This window comes from Typopeltis vanoorti, chromosome 4 (assembly GCF_054136105.1).
Source record: "Typopeltis vanoorti isolate ZY-2024b chromosome 4, IOZ_Tvanoo_1.0, whole genome shotgun sequence".
NCBI lineage: Eukaryota > Metazoa > Arthropoda > Arachnida > Uropygi > Thelyphonidae > Typopeltis > Typopeltis vanoorti.
In genome coordinates, this window is record NC_143552.1 from 41739793 (window position 1) to 41757051 (window position 17259).

Sequence of the window (17259 nt, forward strand, 5' to 3'; positions counted from 1 at the left end):
CTGATAAGGGGTCTCGAGTACTTGATTTCTCTTCTTTCAACCTAAGAATACTAATTCTGTGATGCAGCATATTTGTAAAACCTCAAAATTACTAGCCTTATTATGAACACACAAGGCTCCTAAATTAAGTAGTTCAAGTTTGATAGATTTATTTTTGAGATGATATTAACATAAAAATACTGACACTTGAAAGGAAAGATGATATTCATTTTATAATTTAATGTCTGAAATGGTTTTCTGGCAGTGAACATATAATAGGTTAAAATTCATTTTAAAAAAGAAATGAAACATAATATGGAGAATGAAGATTCAAAATGCATAAATATGATTTTAAAACATGGAATAATAATAACCTTTCATCCAGAAATAAGCCCTTTTTCTAGGGTGGCAATGGCATAATTATATTATAATTACATTCTGGAACCAGAAGATTCTGCAAAACTGAGATGTCAACAGGAGGAAATTCATGCAATAAAAAATTGTAAGAGTTTCTGCCTAAGGAATGCTAATAAACAGAGAGGTGATATCAAAGCTGTCCTATCAAATTTGTTGGCCATAAAATAGTCAAATCAGGATATTCTATAAATAGGTGAATCAATACAATTCACAACTTATAGCAATAAACAGATGCAATGCTTTTCACTAAGATAAATGGATAGGGCTTCACAAATTCTGTGAAAATTTTGACACATCAAAAGCATATTTTCTAGAATTTTGTTGTGCAGAAGACTTATATAAATCTTCTGCACAACAAAATTCTACAAACTATGCTTTTGATGTGACAAAATTTTCATATTTCAAAGCTTAGCAAGGTGTCTACATGTGCATATAGATACTTGTACATTTCTTTCCAACACCATCATACTCTTCTGAGACTGTTCAAAAATATCAAAACTGATAAGTACTCTTGAATACATTCAACTACAAAAAACTAACAAAACAGACAAGGTATATAATTTAGGGAGCAATAACAGAAAATAACAATTCAGAAGACCACATACAAAATCATCCAAACTTAAAACACCTCTAAAGCAAACATCTCTTACAGTGACTGCAGTTCTTGTTCGGTGTTAAAAAAAAAAAAAAAAAAAAAAAAAAAAAAAAAAATACAGAGAATTATTGATTACTATATAAAGTAATTATATATATATATAATGCTACTACCTGAAAGATCTCCTGTTGCAGCTGAAACTCCAAAATAATAGCCAAGTGGGAGTTTTACTCCTTTAACTTCAAAACACAATTTCCAATCATCACTTCCATCAAAATCTGTTAGCACCTATAATTTTGGATAAGTCACTATGTATACACAATGCATATATAGTAATCTCACACACACACACACAAAAAAAAAAAAAAAAAAAAAAGCTTTAAGACATATATACATGAATATGATTTTGAGAAATTCCAGATCATTTTTGCCCAAATTGAAACACATTTAAGACTCAGCAAAGAAAGAAAATAGGTTCCTGGTCTAAGAGACTGAAAAAAAATTAAATTAAATCGAAAGAGAAAATCTTCTCTTTTTATTTAAAAAAAAACGGGGGAGACAATACTTTCTTATGGTTACTTTCAGCAATTTCCTTTGCAAAGCAAATGCTTTCTAAGCTGATTTAATCATTAAGGAAGTGCACCTATTTTTCATATATGGCATTCAATTTACATAAGCATGGTCCTCATTACACCGCAGAACATTTATCTGTTTCTTGCATTTCTCAGTCCCCCCCCCCCCCTTCGTTCCATTCATATGCAATAGTTTACTGAAAAGTAGTTGGGAGGGGGGAGAAAAACACATTCAGTGGTAATGAAACTCATTTTATTAATATTCATAAAGTAAACTTTATATCCACTGTTAGTTACAAAAAAAAAAAAAAGGTTTTATTGGTTGTTAACAAATAAATAACATACCAAGATAGACTAGATTCACCACAAGCAGAACAAGTGGCTTCTTCAGGGTGAACAAATATAATGAAGACAGAATGCAAATATCATTAAAAAAGAAAAACTGCAAGAAACTATTACAGTATCAACAATTGAAGCACCAGGATCCAGTGAAAAATGATATATGTTGTGTATTTTCTAGAATTCTTTGGCAGTAATTAGCTGAAAGCTGGTTCAGGTATGAGTGATCCAATCAATGATTTCCAGATATCATTACTATACTTACTTTTTTTGTGATCAATGGTGAAGAAATGAGATCAAGAGATTTCTTGATGCCCTGATTGTAAAAACATCCAAGAATGGTTTCTCATTTGAAGTTTATGAAAGCCCAATCACACCGAACATCATCTTTTTCTCAACTCTTCACCACCATTCATCACATAAAGATAGCATCATTCACACTAACATGTGATCTCCATCTTAGAAGATAAGGATACACAAAAAAGGAACTCCAATTTCTACTTGGCCCATATGCCCTCAATGGGTTTTCAGAGAAAAACATCCAAAAAATACTATTTTCTAATCCTCCTCCTCTACAGCTAAATTGTGACATTCATTATAGGCTTTATTTCAATCCACAACCTCTACGCTTTAAGTTAAAAGTTTTATTTGCAATATAGTTAACATAGTCTTTCTAAATGGTAAGTTGCATTGTAGCATACCACAAGACACTGATGTGAAGTAAAATAATGGCATCCAAGGCATCATTGTTTAAAGAATTCAACCAAAGGGACTTTGTACAGTGCAATGTCTGCAAAATGTACACATAACCACACTTCAAATCAAATGAAATTTGATTTGAAAAGTGTACCAAAAATGCTATGAAAGTGAGGGTGAAAAGTGCAAGTCAGGTCACAAGTGGTGGAAGGAACAAAAAATACACATGAAAATGTATGTCACAGTGTAACAACAGATAGAATTGAACATGGTTAAAAGTCCCACTTTTATTTATTTCATATGATGATGCAATGGCCGTGAGCCCATTTTACAGGGAGATATGGCACCATGTCAAATCCCCCCCCCCCATTTTTTATTTGGGTTCGAGACTGGCATAGCTGACAAATCAGACCTATGGATGGAGGCACCATCTTAAGTATTCTTGAGTGTAATTCGTGTGTGTGTGTGTGTGTGTGTATGTTCATGGGGCCGCTTTGAAGTTCTGGGGGACGAAAAACCCAAGGTTCCAGGTGAAAAAGCCCCTACCTCTGTATGAGACTGGCTAACTCACCTTTTATCAAAAGAGATCATATAAGGTTCCTCACATCATGGAAGGGAAATGAACCCAGCAGGTCTTTCTGACCAAAGGGCTTCATCTATACCGACTGAGCTATGGAGGCTCAAAAGTCCCACGATTGAGAGAGAGAGAGAGAGAGAGATAAAAAGTGTTGAATGAAAGAATAGTAGTATGACAAATGTAAAGAATGAGCAGTTGGCTGTAATGAGGGAGATAGCTCAGTTATGCAGAGTGATACATAGGATGAAGCAGCAACTGCAATAAATGCAGAAACATCTGGCAAGTGGATCAGCTGATATCAGAAAGAAAGAAGTGCAAGAAAATAGAAATAATTGCTTGACTAAGAGAGAAGGAAAAATCAAGGAGCAGATCTTGTACAGCGATTTTATTAGAGGTGTGATTGGCAAGAGATGAACAAAATTGTGCTTCTCGGGTACAAAAATTAATGATGCTGGTGAGACTTAGAGCACAAAAGAGTAAAGTGAAAGAGTTGATCATTTTGGCTGGAATGAATGATTTGAAAGGAAACAAGTATGATATAAGAGAGGCCATGAAAGAGTTACTAGGAGTAGCAAAAGAAAAGAGTGAGAAAGCTAAGATAGTGAGTCTGCTGCTACGGTATGACAGAGTAAATCTGAGAAGGAGGGCCATAATAGTAAAATGACTTGATGTGTAGGTTATTAATATGGAGTGAGTATGATGGATGACAGGACTTATACAAGAAGGATAGTTTGCAAATGACTGGATTTGGTGTTCAGAGTCTGGAAAAAGTGTTGTTAAATGAAGTGAAAGTGGATGTGCAAAATCAGGAAAAAACTACAGCATTTAGGGGGGGATGGGGGGAAGCAGTTGAGTATATATATGCAGATATCAGTGAGGCAGATGAGTGTAAGAATTTGCATAATATGTCACTGGTAACAAACCGGAATGGGATGGTTGTTAGTGTAAAGCATCAGGATAACGGTGGGCCTAAGGGGCTTTATTTACTTATTTACACTAAAGCCAGGAAAATTTGGAACAAGGGGAAGAGGTTTTGACATTAGTTAGTTCATCTTGGCCATAAGTTATTGGCATTAGTGAGACATGGATGACAGAAGATAGTGGGATAGAATGTGAATGATAGGATAATTCAGGGAGGATTAAAGAGAAATAATAAGGGTGGGAGTGTTATTAATGATAGCTGATGAACGGCAAACAAACACAGTAGAAGTTCAACTGCAGGCCAGTGAAAATAGCACATTTGAGACTATCTGGTGTGAGATAGAGGTCAGCAGAACATAATATTATACTGTTGGAAGCTTCTATAAACCAGGGGATGGAAAAGATGATGGGGATAGTATGCATCTGCAAATAAGTTCAACCAGTGGAAAATAGGTAATTATTATGGGTGATTTCAACTATGGGAACATAGAATAGAAGAAGGAGAGGATACATGGGAGGAAGGAAATGGAATTTATGCAGTTACTAAGGAATAATTACCTGAGATAGTATGTGATGGAATATACTAAGGATTTGAGAGTGATGTGACTAGTAACAGAATCAGAGAATTTGTCTGTAACCAACATGAGCATGTTACTGTCAATTGGTGGCAGTGATTATATAATCTTGACCTGGAAGGTGGCCAAATGTGTGGAATTTTCAGTTAAGAATGGGTATATGTAGAATTATGGGGCTGGTAAGTATGACAAGCATAGCAGATTGCTTGGATCAGTGCCATTATGTGAAATTGCAAGTGCTGGATGTTAATAGCGGATGAGAAGTGGTAAAGGAGTGTTTGAGGGGAAAGTCATGGCAGACTGCATACCTAGAATCAGTAGAGTAAATCAAGTGGAAGTTAAATGGATGAATATTGCCATTAACTGAAGTTAAAAAAAAAAAAAAAAAAAAGCTAGAAAGATAGCCAGTGTGGTAAAAAAGGCAAAAGCAGAGTATGAAAGGAAATTAGAGGTGCAGGAAAAATTTTAAATCTTTTGAAAGAAAACTTGAGTTTCTTGACAAAACTAAACTAAAGCTGAGGATACTGAGCAGGAAATTATTTTAAGACTTCAGTCATGTGATGAGTACTCTTTACAATTAGATGAGACAACAGACATTGCAAACCTATCAATATTATTAGTTTTCATTTATTACCACAAGAATTCTACTGAAGAAGACTGTTACTCTGTGAAAATTTACAAACCAATACAATGGGAAAAATAATATTTAAATATATCATCAATTTTATGAAGACTTATGGAATATGTTGGGAGAAATGTGTTGATGTATGTAGTGATGGTGCGAAGTCGATAGGACCTGTGAAAGGGGCAGTAACACAAATTCACAATGTTGCTAAAATGAGTATGAGAAGTCACTGTGTTCTTCATAGACATGCACTGGCTGCCTGAAATATCCCACCATCTTTAAAATGTATTTTAGATGAAGCAGTGAAAATTACTAACTTTGTGAAAGCAAGACTGTTAAAAACAAGATTACACCCAATTCTCCATTTACACGATACACTGAGTCCAGAAAAAATCTTATAAAAAAGAATCAGTACATGTGAAAAAATAGAAGAACGGTTCCAGATGCAAAACCTGATACGAACAGTAAGTTATTTTCAAACAAAACACACACACACATGCATGCATCTCTAAAGAAAATAGTGCGTCACTAATAAAACAGAAATTCGAAAAGGTCAAATATGCCCATGCATATGGTTATTAGTTAAATTTTATTCACCATCACTTTCAGACAGCAGTCGCATTCTTTTGTGTGAGACGGAATTAAATCACTTCCATCACTTGAAACACTTTGGCCATCCTGTTCATACTGCAATGCCGAAACATTTTCTTCAGTAAAAGGAACTAAATTAGCACTAATTTTCAATAATTCTGAAGGTTGATTTTTTTTTTACCACAAACTTTGTAATTAATCATTGAAATCCTGTTTTGACTAGATCTTTGTATAATTCTTCATACTGTACCACACACAACTTCAGTTCATGTTTAAACTGTTCAGTTGCATCATGGGTAAGAAAACTTTGCAATTTTATAGCCATTCTTCTTTAATTAATCCTGTGAACAGTGAGTAGCATCTCTTCATCATCATCACTTTTTTCATCAAGATTCTCAAGGATAGCGTCTATTATTTCGTCATCGCTAACAGCCGTGTCAACCATCAATTCTTCAATATCTGCAGATAAAAAATCATCAAATCCTTCTCTGCCAACTGCATGTGCCAAGCTGATTATATTGGGATATTCAGTTGTATTGTATGCAAAGGTACAGGGTTTTTCTTTTTCACACATTCTGGCCAAGTAGCTTTCCAGCATGCATTTAAAATTGATGATATCAATTCTGATAACGCTAACTTAGCAAGTTTGATGCAATCCAAAATCAGAAATTTCTTCCTCACATCAATAACTGTCAGTAAATTATCCTTATCTAGTTTATCCAAAATGTATTGGAATGTTCTTCTTATGTAATAAGTTTTGAAGGTAATGATCACACCCTGGTCTATGGTTGTATTAAGGATGTTGTATTAGGTGGCAGAAAACAAATTTCCACATTCGGGTGTTCTAAAACAGGATGGACAGGCACATTGTCTATAATCAATAAAACTCTTTAAAGTGCAGATTTTTTTCCATCAAATAGCGTTTAACTTCTGGAACAAAACATTGATGGAACCATTCATCAAAAATTTCTTTTGTAACCAAACCTTTTTTATTTGCCTTCCAGTGCACTGGTAATGTATTAAAATCCACACCTTTCATTGCCGGCAGTCTTAGGGATCGATTAATGAGTAATGGTTTTAATATACGATCGCCTACAGCATTGCTGCAAAATAATAGTCACACCAGTGGCTTGTACATAAGCACTGCAACACTGCAGCACCCTCAATGAAAAAAATGGAAAAATTAAATTTTGTTTGTGTTTATAAATAATAACAATGCTTACAACATCATATAAATGCAATACAACATGTTAAAGGTTACAGCTTATGTTTCGAAATTGATTGAATAGTTAATAATTGGAATGGTTTGATTAACACTTTAGATTACGAAACAAATGCACTGCGATCTAATGCAGTGCATTTGCACTGCGATCAAATTCACTCGCAGTGCATTCGAAATTATCAATTCCAGCTAGAATATTCATTTGCACTTGTCACTGAACGTAACAAGTGAATCAGACAACACTCATTGAAACTTATTATTGGTGTGTATTCATTGTGAGAGTGAAATATTTTTGGTAAATCTAATTTTATTCTGTTAAAATAACATAATTATTTATTTATTACAAATACAAATCTGCTACAAGTCTGCAAGATTCTCTGACTAAATTGAATAACTGTTGTAATAGATATGGTATGAAGGTCAGCAATAAAAAGACAATGAAAATAGGCAGAATCATTGAAAATGTCAACTGTGTTGTCAATGGAGAACCTGTGGAACAAGTAAAACATTTCACCTACTTAGGCACGATTTTTAGTGAAGATGGTAAATTAAATATAGAAATAGACAACAGAATCAGCAAAGCTGGTATGGTGGGAAGTCAATTGAATAAGAGAATAAGGAATAAGAGAGAAATTAGTCGGAACACTAAATTAGCTGTATACAAGACAGTGTTCAAACCAGTTTTAACTTATGGATTTGAGAGCTGGGTCAGAAGTAAAACACTTGACCAAAGACTAGAGACCGTAGATTCTGCAGAGTTCTGAGAAAGATTAGAGGCGTGAACAGATGGCATCAATGGCAATATCATATTAAAAACGAGGATATTAGGAAAGAAATTGACATTGTCAGCATTGAGGAATGCGTTAGCAGAGCTAATCTCAGGTGGTATGGTCACTTAAACAGAATGGGTGAAGAAAGATTAGCAAAACAAGTGTTCTCTGCCAGGTTGGCAGCAAAACGACCCAGAGGAAGACCAAGATATAGGTGGATTGATACGGTACAAAGTGCCTTAGATGAGAGAAATATAAGATCTGATAATGTTAGAGTCTTGACAAGTAACAGACTGATTTGGAGGAAAATTGTAGATAGGAAGTTAGTAATGATGTAATTTTTTTCATGTAGTACTATCATATCCTGTACACCCCCTTGAGGGTACATGGCAGGAATTTGATGATGAAGATGAAATACAAGGCTGAATTATGAGTGTCACTGTTGAAAATATGAAAAGATTTTCTCAATTATTGTTACACGAAACAAATGCACTGCGATCTAACACAGTGTTGGAATGTCGAAACCAACACTGCTCATTGAGCAGTGTCACTACAGATATATTATATGCTTGCGGTTATTTCTGTGTATGAAACTTTTATTATTGGTGTGTGTTCATAGTGAGGGTGAAATATTTTTAATAAAGCAATTTTTGTAATATGTAAATTTATTTATTAATAAATTGCTTACTGATTAGGAAAAAATTAATTATTTTTTCTAATTTTGTATATGCAGTACCCCCACTTAAAATTTTCACCGGCCGCCACAAGTCACACACATCAAAATAATCCTCAGCCGCTTTAAAATCACCAACACTTTTTTTGTGATGACGCTATATAAATTCATTTGTATACATTCTGTAGCATAGAGTAATCCCTGATATTTAAAACATCAAGGGCGTTCCCCAAAATTCAAGTATATATGTACCATACTAAGAAATGATAATTATAATGGAAATACTCTTTTTAACAGAACTGAATTCAAACAGAAAATTTAAAAATAAGTGCCATTTGAACTGTGTTAAATCAAAATATATAGTGTAAAAATAGAATTGCTTTTGTTTTCTAAACCATGTTATTTCAAAATCATGTAAAAAAAAAAAAGCCATGTAAAAAGAAAATTAGCTGTATTCAAAATTATATGTGAAGATATGGACAGCCAACATACATCTTTGCTGGTACATACTAAAATTTGATGGCTGACGCATGGCAGAATTTTCATCAGATTGTTTGAATTACGAGAAGAGTTTGCCATAGCCTTACACAATGACAAATTTCTATTAGCAGATTGCTTTAGAAACATTTTGTGGTTGAGTCAAATTGCTTTATCTGTTGGTTATACCCACAAAACTGATTGATGTTTCTCTCTCCCTTCAAGGAAAATGTAAATATTTTCAACACAAAAGTTAAATTACGATCATTGTTACAAAAGTTACAAACTGGACCATGGCTGTTAAAAAACAATATTATGGATTCATTTTCAACTTTAAATGACTTTTTACAGTAACCAAACAGTGAAATTGATGAGGAAATCCAAAAAAAAATTATTTGTCATCTAAAATCAATAAATGTGACATTTAATGAATACTTTCTTCTGCTTAAAGATGGCAATAACTATTGGGTTTTCAATCCTTTCAATTTTAAAGAAAAATCAGAGGAACTATCTATTTAAGAGTATGAAAATCTCATCGACCTGACATCAAACAGCCAAATAAAAGTAAAATTTAATGAAGTTTCATTAAACGAGTTTTGGTGTGACTTCAAAGAAGAATATCCAAACTTATTTAAAAAGGCAATTTGTTGTTTGGCAGCATTGCATTAAGTACCACATATTTGTGTGAAAGCAGGTTTTCACTCTACATTGCGACAAAAACAAAATACAAAAGTAAGTTGCATGCTACTTCTGATATTAGAATTCAGCTGTCCACAATTAAACCAAATTTTGAAGGAATATTGAAAGAAAAGAAGTTTAATCCTTCACATTAATTAGTATTATTATTATTATTATGTAACACCTCCAGGGAATTCAAAGACTCATCGAGGGAGGGCACCTACTCTACAACTCAGTCTCAACCCTCAGTCCACCAACAGAGAACGAACTGCAACTACCATCATCATCTAGACCAGCACCATCTACTGCCCATCATCACCATTAGTATTTTCACAGACAATCACTGTACTATGGATCCTGCTGGAAGATGAGTTCTTTGTCTTTCTGGATCTGTGGAACCACTCTTTTCTCTAACATTTTTATGCATTGGTCACTTCTCATCACACCATTAACAAGCACAAGTGATCCTGGACTGTCATGTGCAAAACAACTCCAGAATATCTTTTTAGCTAGGTATTTAGGAATTTGTTGAAGTCTTTTCAGCTGCTGATTTGAGAACCTAGGCTACTCACTCTCATTGGACAATGAAATGGCTGTCATCCGAGAATATGACCTTCCATTTCTCAACAGTCCAATCTTCGTACACTTTTGCCCACCTGGAGCTTCTTTTTTCTGCACGGCCTTTGTCAACAGTTGTTTCTTTTTTGGTCTGGGCAGCCCTTCCTGCTTCTAACAATCTTTGATGGACTACCATGTCAGAAACAGTAATCCCACTAGTTGCCAAGTTTCTAAGTCTACACAGGCAATTTTGGATTTGTTTTGTTTTTCCTAACTAGTAAATGATCTTGAGTAAGTGTAGTTCTCCTTTTTTACCCCACATTTTCCTTTTCTGTCAGAAGAAAAGGTACCTTCTCTTTAAACTCTCATTAACAGTACCCAAACCAAGACCACACTCATTGGCAATTTGTCTTTGAGTCATCGATGTGTGCTCAGGAAGAGTATATTTTTGAACATTTCCTTGGAGATGTATCCATTTTATAGCTACACAAAATGAATAAAATACTACAAATGTCAACTTGTTTAAACTATGAAAAACATGCAACACTATTAATAAACATTGTAGAAACAGTTAAAACATGCAGAACTCAAAATGAAATAAAACAAAAATAGTAAACCGAAACCAAACCAACAACTTGAAAATTCGAATTGTTCAGATTAATTTGTTCACTACTGTGGAAGATCTAAAAGAAGCAATAAAGGTATCAAAACAAAGAAAATCAACTGAATTAGACAATATAAATACAGAGCTTTGGAAGTAAGATGAAGAATATTTACATCAAAAATTCTTAAAGTTAATAAATAACTGTTGGAGGAAATGTGAAGTTCCATCAAACTGGCCAAAAAAGCTAAGGTTGTATCTCTATTTAAGAAAGGATGACTGTGGAAATTATAGAAGAATACGTTTATTAAATACAGATTACAAGATATACAGTAAAATCTGGAAGAAAAGACAGAAATATTTCAAATAATCAATTCTCAGAAGAAGAAAATGGTTCGGTTCATATGTAAGATCAATGCATAAATAATATCTATATTTTAAAAATTAGAAAAAAAAATAATAAGGAAGTATAATATCTATATTTTAAAAATTAGAAAAAAAAATAACAAGGAAGTATAATGAAAAACAAGGATATCCATTACATTTAATACAAACTATAAAGACACAAAAATAAAATTACAATTAGGTAATAAATTAAGCAAGGTGTAAGACAGAGATGTACTTTTATCTGCAAACTCTGTTCAAGATATATACTGATCAAATTATTAAAACATGGAAAGCAATAATAAAGAAAAGTAACAGGAAGAACTATTATCAATAGAAGAATGCTGTATGCAGATGATCACATTATATTACAAGACAATGAAGATGACCTTAAAAAATCTATGAATTAAAAAAAAATAAACCAAGAGTACAATTTAAAGATATCACAAAAAAAAAAAAAAAGTCTAAAAATAATCATAGAAGATAAAATAATAGAACATATGCCAGTTTAATTATTTGGGTTGCATAAAAAAATATAACTAAAAGACATATTCAATGAAAAAATAAATCTCAGAGAATTTGTGGAATAATTAAAAGGACAATAAAAAAAATAATAATAATAATAAAAAAAAGATGAGAAACCCAACTTCAACTTTATAAAGTAATGGCTACTTCCATTCTATTATATGACTTAGAAACAGGGACTGTTAAAAGGAAAGATCAAAGTAAATACTGGCAGCAGAAATGAGATTTTTAAGAATTAAAGGATGCACACAATTAGACCATATAAAAAAATGAAGATTTTAGAAGAGTTAGATATCTACAATTTAAATGAAAAAAGATCACCGAATATAGAGAAAAATGCAAAGAACATTTATACAGGATGGAAAGATATCAATTACCAAAAGAAGTGGATAAATATAGACCAAAGGGAAAGAGAGAAAGACTAGCTGAAAAATGGAAAGACCAGTGCAGCCAGAATAGGAAAATGCCTAATCATTGAGAAGAGCAGCAATTAAATGTATCTTTCAACAGATATTGGGTGAACCTAATAAATGAATATGAAATTAATTTTTTTTAGAGGTGGGGTATGAAAAAAAAAAAGAGAGAGAGAGCTATAATTACTTACAGTTACTGTATTTCCAACATATCTAACAGATAAAAGGGTGTCGTGGTCCACTCCTCTGAACTTAGCTTCGCATCCAGAAATTTCTGTATGTGTGCCATCTTGATCATGATCATAATGAAGGGTACCATTATTAACCATGGCTGATATATATGGATGAGCATGCTATATACATAAAAAATCAAGAATTAAATGAAACCCAAATTAATTTATAGATATTATTATTAAATAGGGCCACATACCCTGTTACATAACTTAATTATTTTTTTTTTATACATATTTGACAAAACACTATCTTTCAAATATTTAAACCATTTATGTAATACATGCATATAAACCATCTTCTTCATTGCTTTCTTGTGGCTGATTATACTCAACAAAGAAAGAAAATGTGATTTTAAAGAATAACTCAGCATTTCTGTTATCAATAGTCATATCAGGGACTTTTAAGCCAAGTACTATATTTTAGCTCAAGCATCACTACCATTAGTATAGTGATTCAGTGACTGTTCCTATTACAATAATTACTGACCAAAATTCAACCTGCTATATAACTCTGCTTCTACAGTGAATGTTAGTGGTCTGTTCTAATGTTAACAGGTAATGCTATTTGCTAATGTTAACAGGTCACAGCTTGGTACAGTTGAACTACATCTAATTAATAAAATAACAACATATTTTGAAATTATCATTATTTGGGGCATTTTTTGCTAATTTTTTTCTTTCTCCTTGGACACCTTTACAACAAGTCACACTGTTCAACCAATTTTGACTAAATTTAGAATATACTGTAATTGTTTCTTATGTTGCTTAAGATCATCTGAAAAATTTAGTCCACTTACATAGTTATCCCTTCACATTACATCCAATTGCCTAAAACTGTTGAGAACTTCAGACAGACAGACAAAAAAGCAAGGAGGAGGAACAAGTGAGAGGGACTTTTGACTATTACAACTCTATGGGTCATACTACTGTAATGTTTATCACCAATCTGACATGGATAATCAGATGCTGATTATCAATCATGTTATTTTGTTTAAAATCAGAAATAGACATCTAGGAATAATAATTATCATCTTATCATGCCCATTGAGGATATCAGTTAGGACCATAGGGATATTCCAATTTGAACTCAATCCATGTCTACCTTTCTGCTGCATAATTTAATGATCTATGAAAAATTCAAGCCAACTGGATTTAAACAAGTGGGATGGGAGTACCAACACATATATTTCTATAGCTTGCACTGGTCAACAACTAAATCTAAATAAAGTTCTTTTCCATGTTGTGTAAGATCCTCCTGGCAATTTTGGAAACTAGATCAAATGGCAGACAGGGTTGTAAAAGAATGGAATGTAAAATGCAGCAAACAATGCTACAAATGATACTATTTAACTAATTTCTATTCCACATAAAAAAATCTCTTATGTGAAAAGTGAGTGAAGTACTGAAAAGGTAAGAAATTGGATGAATATCAAAATGGCTATTTGCTTGATGATACTGTTTTAATTGTTGAGAATCCCATTCTGAAATTCAAACAATATCGTTACAGAAGCAACTACAACAAAACTGCTAATAAAAATGTCAGTAAAATAGTCATTTATAAGATGCAAGCTAGAGTCTCTAAGGTACACCTGCAATTCATATATATATATATATATATATATATAATGTTCATACAATATTGAATTTCATAAAAAAAAAAAAACTGTTATTACCTTACCTTCTATTCTGATCCAATTGTGCAAACTAGGTGTCATCTCCATTCATGAGGTTGACTATTATGGATTCCCATATATTTTTGATATTGGGCTACTCTCTCTTGCTCATAGTTCAGACTTGCCGTGTATATTGCTGTCTTCTTTTCTTTCACTTGCCTTCAATTCTTCCCTCTAATAAATCTTCTTGAAATATTTCAAGTCTCATAAATATCATCCCTAAATATAATTTTATTTTCTGTCTATTCTTTATTAGTTCCATGTTAGTACCCAACATCTCGAAAACTTAATTTCTCTTCTTTTGAATCCATGAGATCTTCAATACTCTTTTGTATGTCTACATCTTGACAGCATCAATTCTCCTAATTATATGTCCTAAGCGACAATTGATCTGGTTTAAAATTAGTATTGCTTACTATTGTGAGAATGTTCTTGAAAGGGATAGATATGGCAGTGCTAGGATCATGGTATGAGGAGGCATTATGCTTAATGGATGCACCGAGTTACAAGTGCTGGAAAAAGGGACTATGACTGGTGAATTATATTGCAACAAAGTTCTTCGTCTTGTTCCATTGTTCAGTGATACGGTAGGCAAAGAATTCATTTTTATGGATGACAATGCCACACCACATCATAAACAAGTAGTGGAGATACTTCTGGAGACCGAGGATATCAATCAAATCGAGTGGACAGAACACTTCCCAGATCTCAACCCAAAAGAAAAAGTTTGAGATGCAATAGGGATATACACTGCTGCTTGAAATTCCCTTCGGAAAACAAAAAAAGCCTCATTCTTGCTCTGAAGGAGGAGTGGGCCAGTTTGCCTCAAGAACTCCTAATTACTTGATGCTAAGTATGGTACGACGTTATGAGAGCTGCATCACAGTTTGGGTTGGACATATTCCATACTGAAATGTCTCTGCATTGTTTTCTGTAAGTGCTGTACATCATCATCATCATCATCATCAAATTCCTGCCATGTACCCTCAAGGGGTGTACAGGATATGACAGTACTACATGAAAAAATTACATCATTACTAACTTCCTATCTACAATTTTCCTCCAAATCAGTCTGTTACTTGTCAAGACTCCAACATTATCAGATCTTATATTTCTATCGTCTAAGGCACTTTGTACCGTATCAATCCACCTATATCTTGGTCTTCCTCTGGGTCGTTTTCCTGCCAACCTGGCAGAGAACACTTGTTTTGCTAATCTTTCCTCTCCCATTCTATTTAAGTGACCATACCATCTGAGATTAGCTCTGCTAACACATTCCTGGATGCTGACAATGTCAAGTTCTTTCCTAATATCCTCATTTTTAATATGATATTGCCATTGATGCCATCTGTTCACGCCTCTAATCTTTCTCAGGACTCTCATATCTGCGGTCTCTAGTCTTTGGTCAAGTGTTTTACTTCTGACCCAGCTCTCAGATCCATAAGTTAAAATTGGTTTGAACACAGTCTTGTATACAGCTAATTTAGTGTCCCGACTAATTTCTTTCTTATTCCATATGAATTTATTCAATTGACTTCCCACCATACCAGCTTTGCTGATTCTGTTGTCTATTTCTATATTTAGTTTACCATCTTCAGTAAAAATTGTGCCTAAGTAGCTGAAATGTTTTACTTGTTCCACAGGTTCTCCATTCACAACACAGTTGACATTTTCAATGATTCTGCCTATTTTCATTGTCTTTGTCTTTTTATTGCTGACCTTCATACCATATCTATTACAACAGCTATTCAATTTAGTCAGAGAATCTTGCAGACTTGTAACGGATTTATTTAGAAGTATAACATCGTCTGCATAAAGCAAAGAGCTGACATTAACATTTCCAATTCTGATATCAGGTTTAATACCACATTCCTTCATAATGTGATCCATATAGATAATGAATAACAGAGGGGATAATGTACATCCTTGTCTCACACCAGATTTAACATTAAACCATCTTCCTGTACTTCCTTCAATTCTAACTGCTGACTCACAACTCAAATAAAGACTAAGTATTGCTTGATATAATGCCCCATTGACACCATATAACTGCAGCGTATTGAATAGCTTCTCTCTTGGCACCTTGTCATATGCCTTTTCCAAATCGACAAAACTTAAATACAGATCTTTGTTATATTCCCATGCTTTCTCGACTATTTGTCGTAAAGTGAAGATCTGATCCTGACAGCCTCTATTTGGCCTGAATCCAGCTTGTTCTTCACCAAGCTTTTCTTCCACAATTCTTCTCAACCGTTTCTCAAGTATACTTGCATAGATCTTGCCAGGAACACTCAGTAGGGAAATACCTCTGTAATTCTCACATTCAGTTTTATTTCCCTTTTTATATATGGGTACTATGAGAGCTCTACTCCAATCATCGGGAATTCGTCCCTCTGTCCAGGCTTTCTGAACTATGCAGTGCAGCCACTGTAAGACTCTTATACCACCATACTTCAGCATTTCTGGTCGAATATCATCTACTCCTGCTGCCTTTCCACATTTCAAGCCTTTGATGGCTTTTTCTACTTCAAGTATGGATATGTATTCCTGACTGCATGCCTGGTCAGTGTTTTTTATCACTGTGCTGTCATCACTGCTTGTTTCATTTAGCAGTTTTTCAAAGTAATTACTCCATACTTCAAGGATATCTTTTTCTCCTGTTTTCATTTCACCTTTATCATCTCTAATTCCTTTTACAGCACTCTTTCCTCCATTCCTAAGTTTCTTCAACAACCTCCAGAATATTTTGCCACCTTCTTGATATTTATTTTCTATATTCTTGCCAAAGTCCTCCCATGACTTTTGTTTAGCTAGTTTTACACACTGTTTAGCTTTCTTACATTTGTCTCTGTATTCTGTAAGAGTAAAAGCTGACTTATTTGCCAGGAACTTTTGATATGCTTTCTTCTTTTCCTTCACTGCCTCTTTAACTTCCTGTGTCCACCAGGGAGTTCTGATTTTTTTATCTTTGCACACCACCTCACCACATGCCTCTCTGGCAGAATCAATCAATATTTCCTTCAGAGTTTGCCACTGAATCTCCAAGGTTTGATTCCTGTTCTCAAACTCTTTCATTTTCTTTTCAATAATATTTCTGTATTTTAGTCTACAGTTTACATCTGAGAGCTGCTCAACTTTTATTCGCTTTAAAACTTTCTTACATGT

The 17259-nt window shown here is 33.6% G+C and overlaps 1 protein-coding gene across 1 annotated transcript in view; it reads right to left on the bottom strand.

Moving 5' to 3' along the window:
• The window catches only part of LOC150107254 (vesicular integral-membrane protein VIP36-like), a 126663-nt gene that overhangs the window by 40308 nt on the left and 69096 nt on the right, over positions 1-17259 (bottom strand). The window contains exons 5-6 of the mRNA XM_090391103.1: positions 12380-12541; positions 1165-1279 (exon numbers count right to left, since the gene is read on the bottom strand). Coding sequence (XP_090247229.1) covers positions 1165-1279; positions 12380-12541 — 277 coding nt within the window. The remainder of the gene's footprint in view (positions 1-1164; positions 1280-12379; positions 12542-17259) is intronic.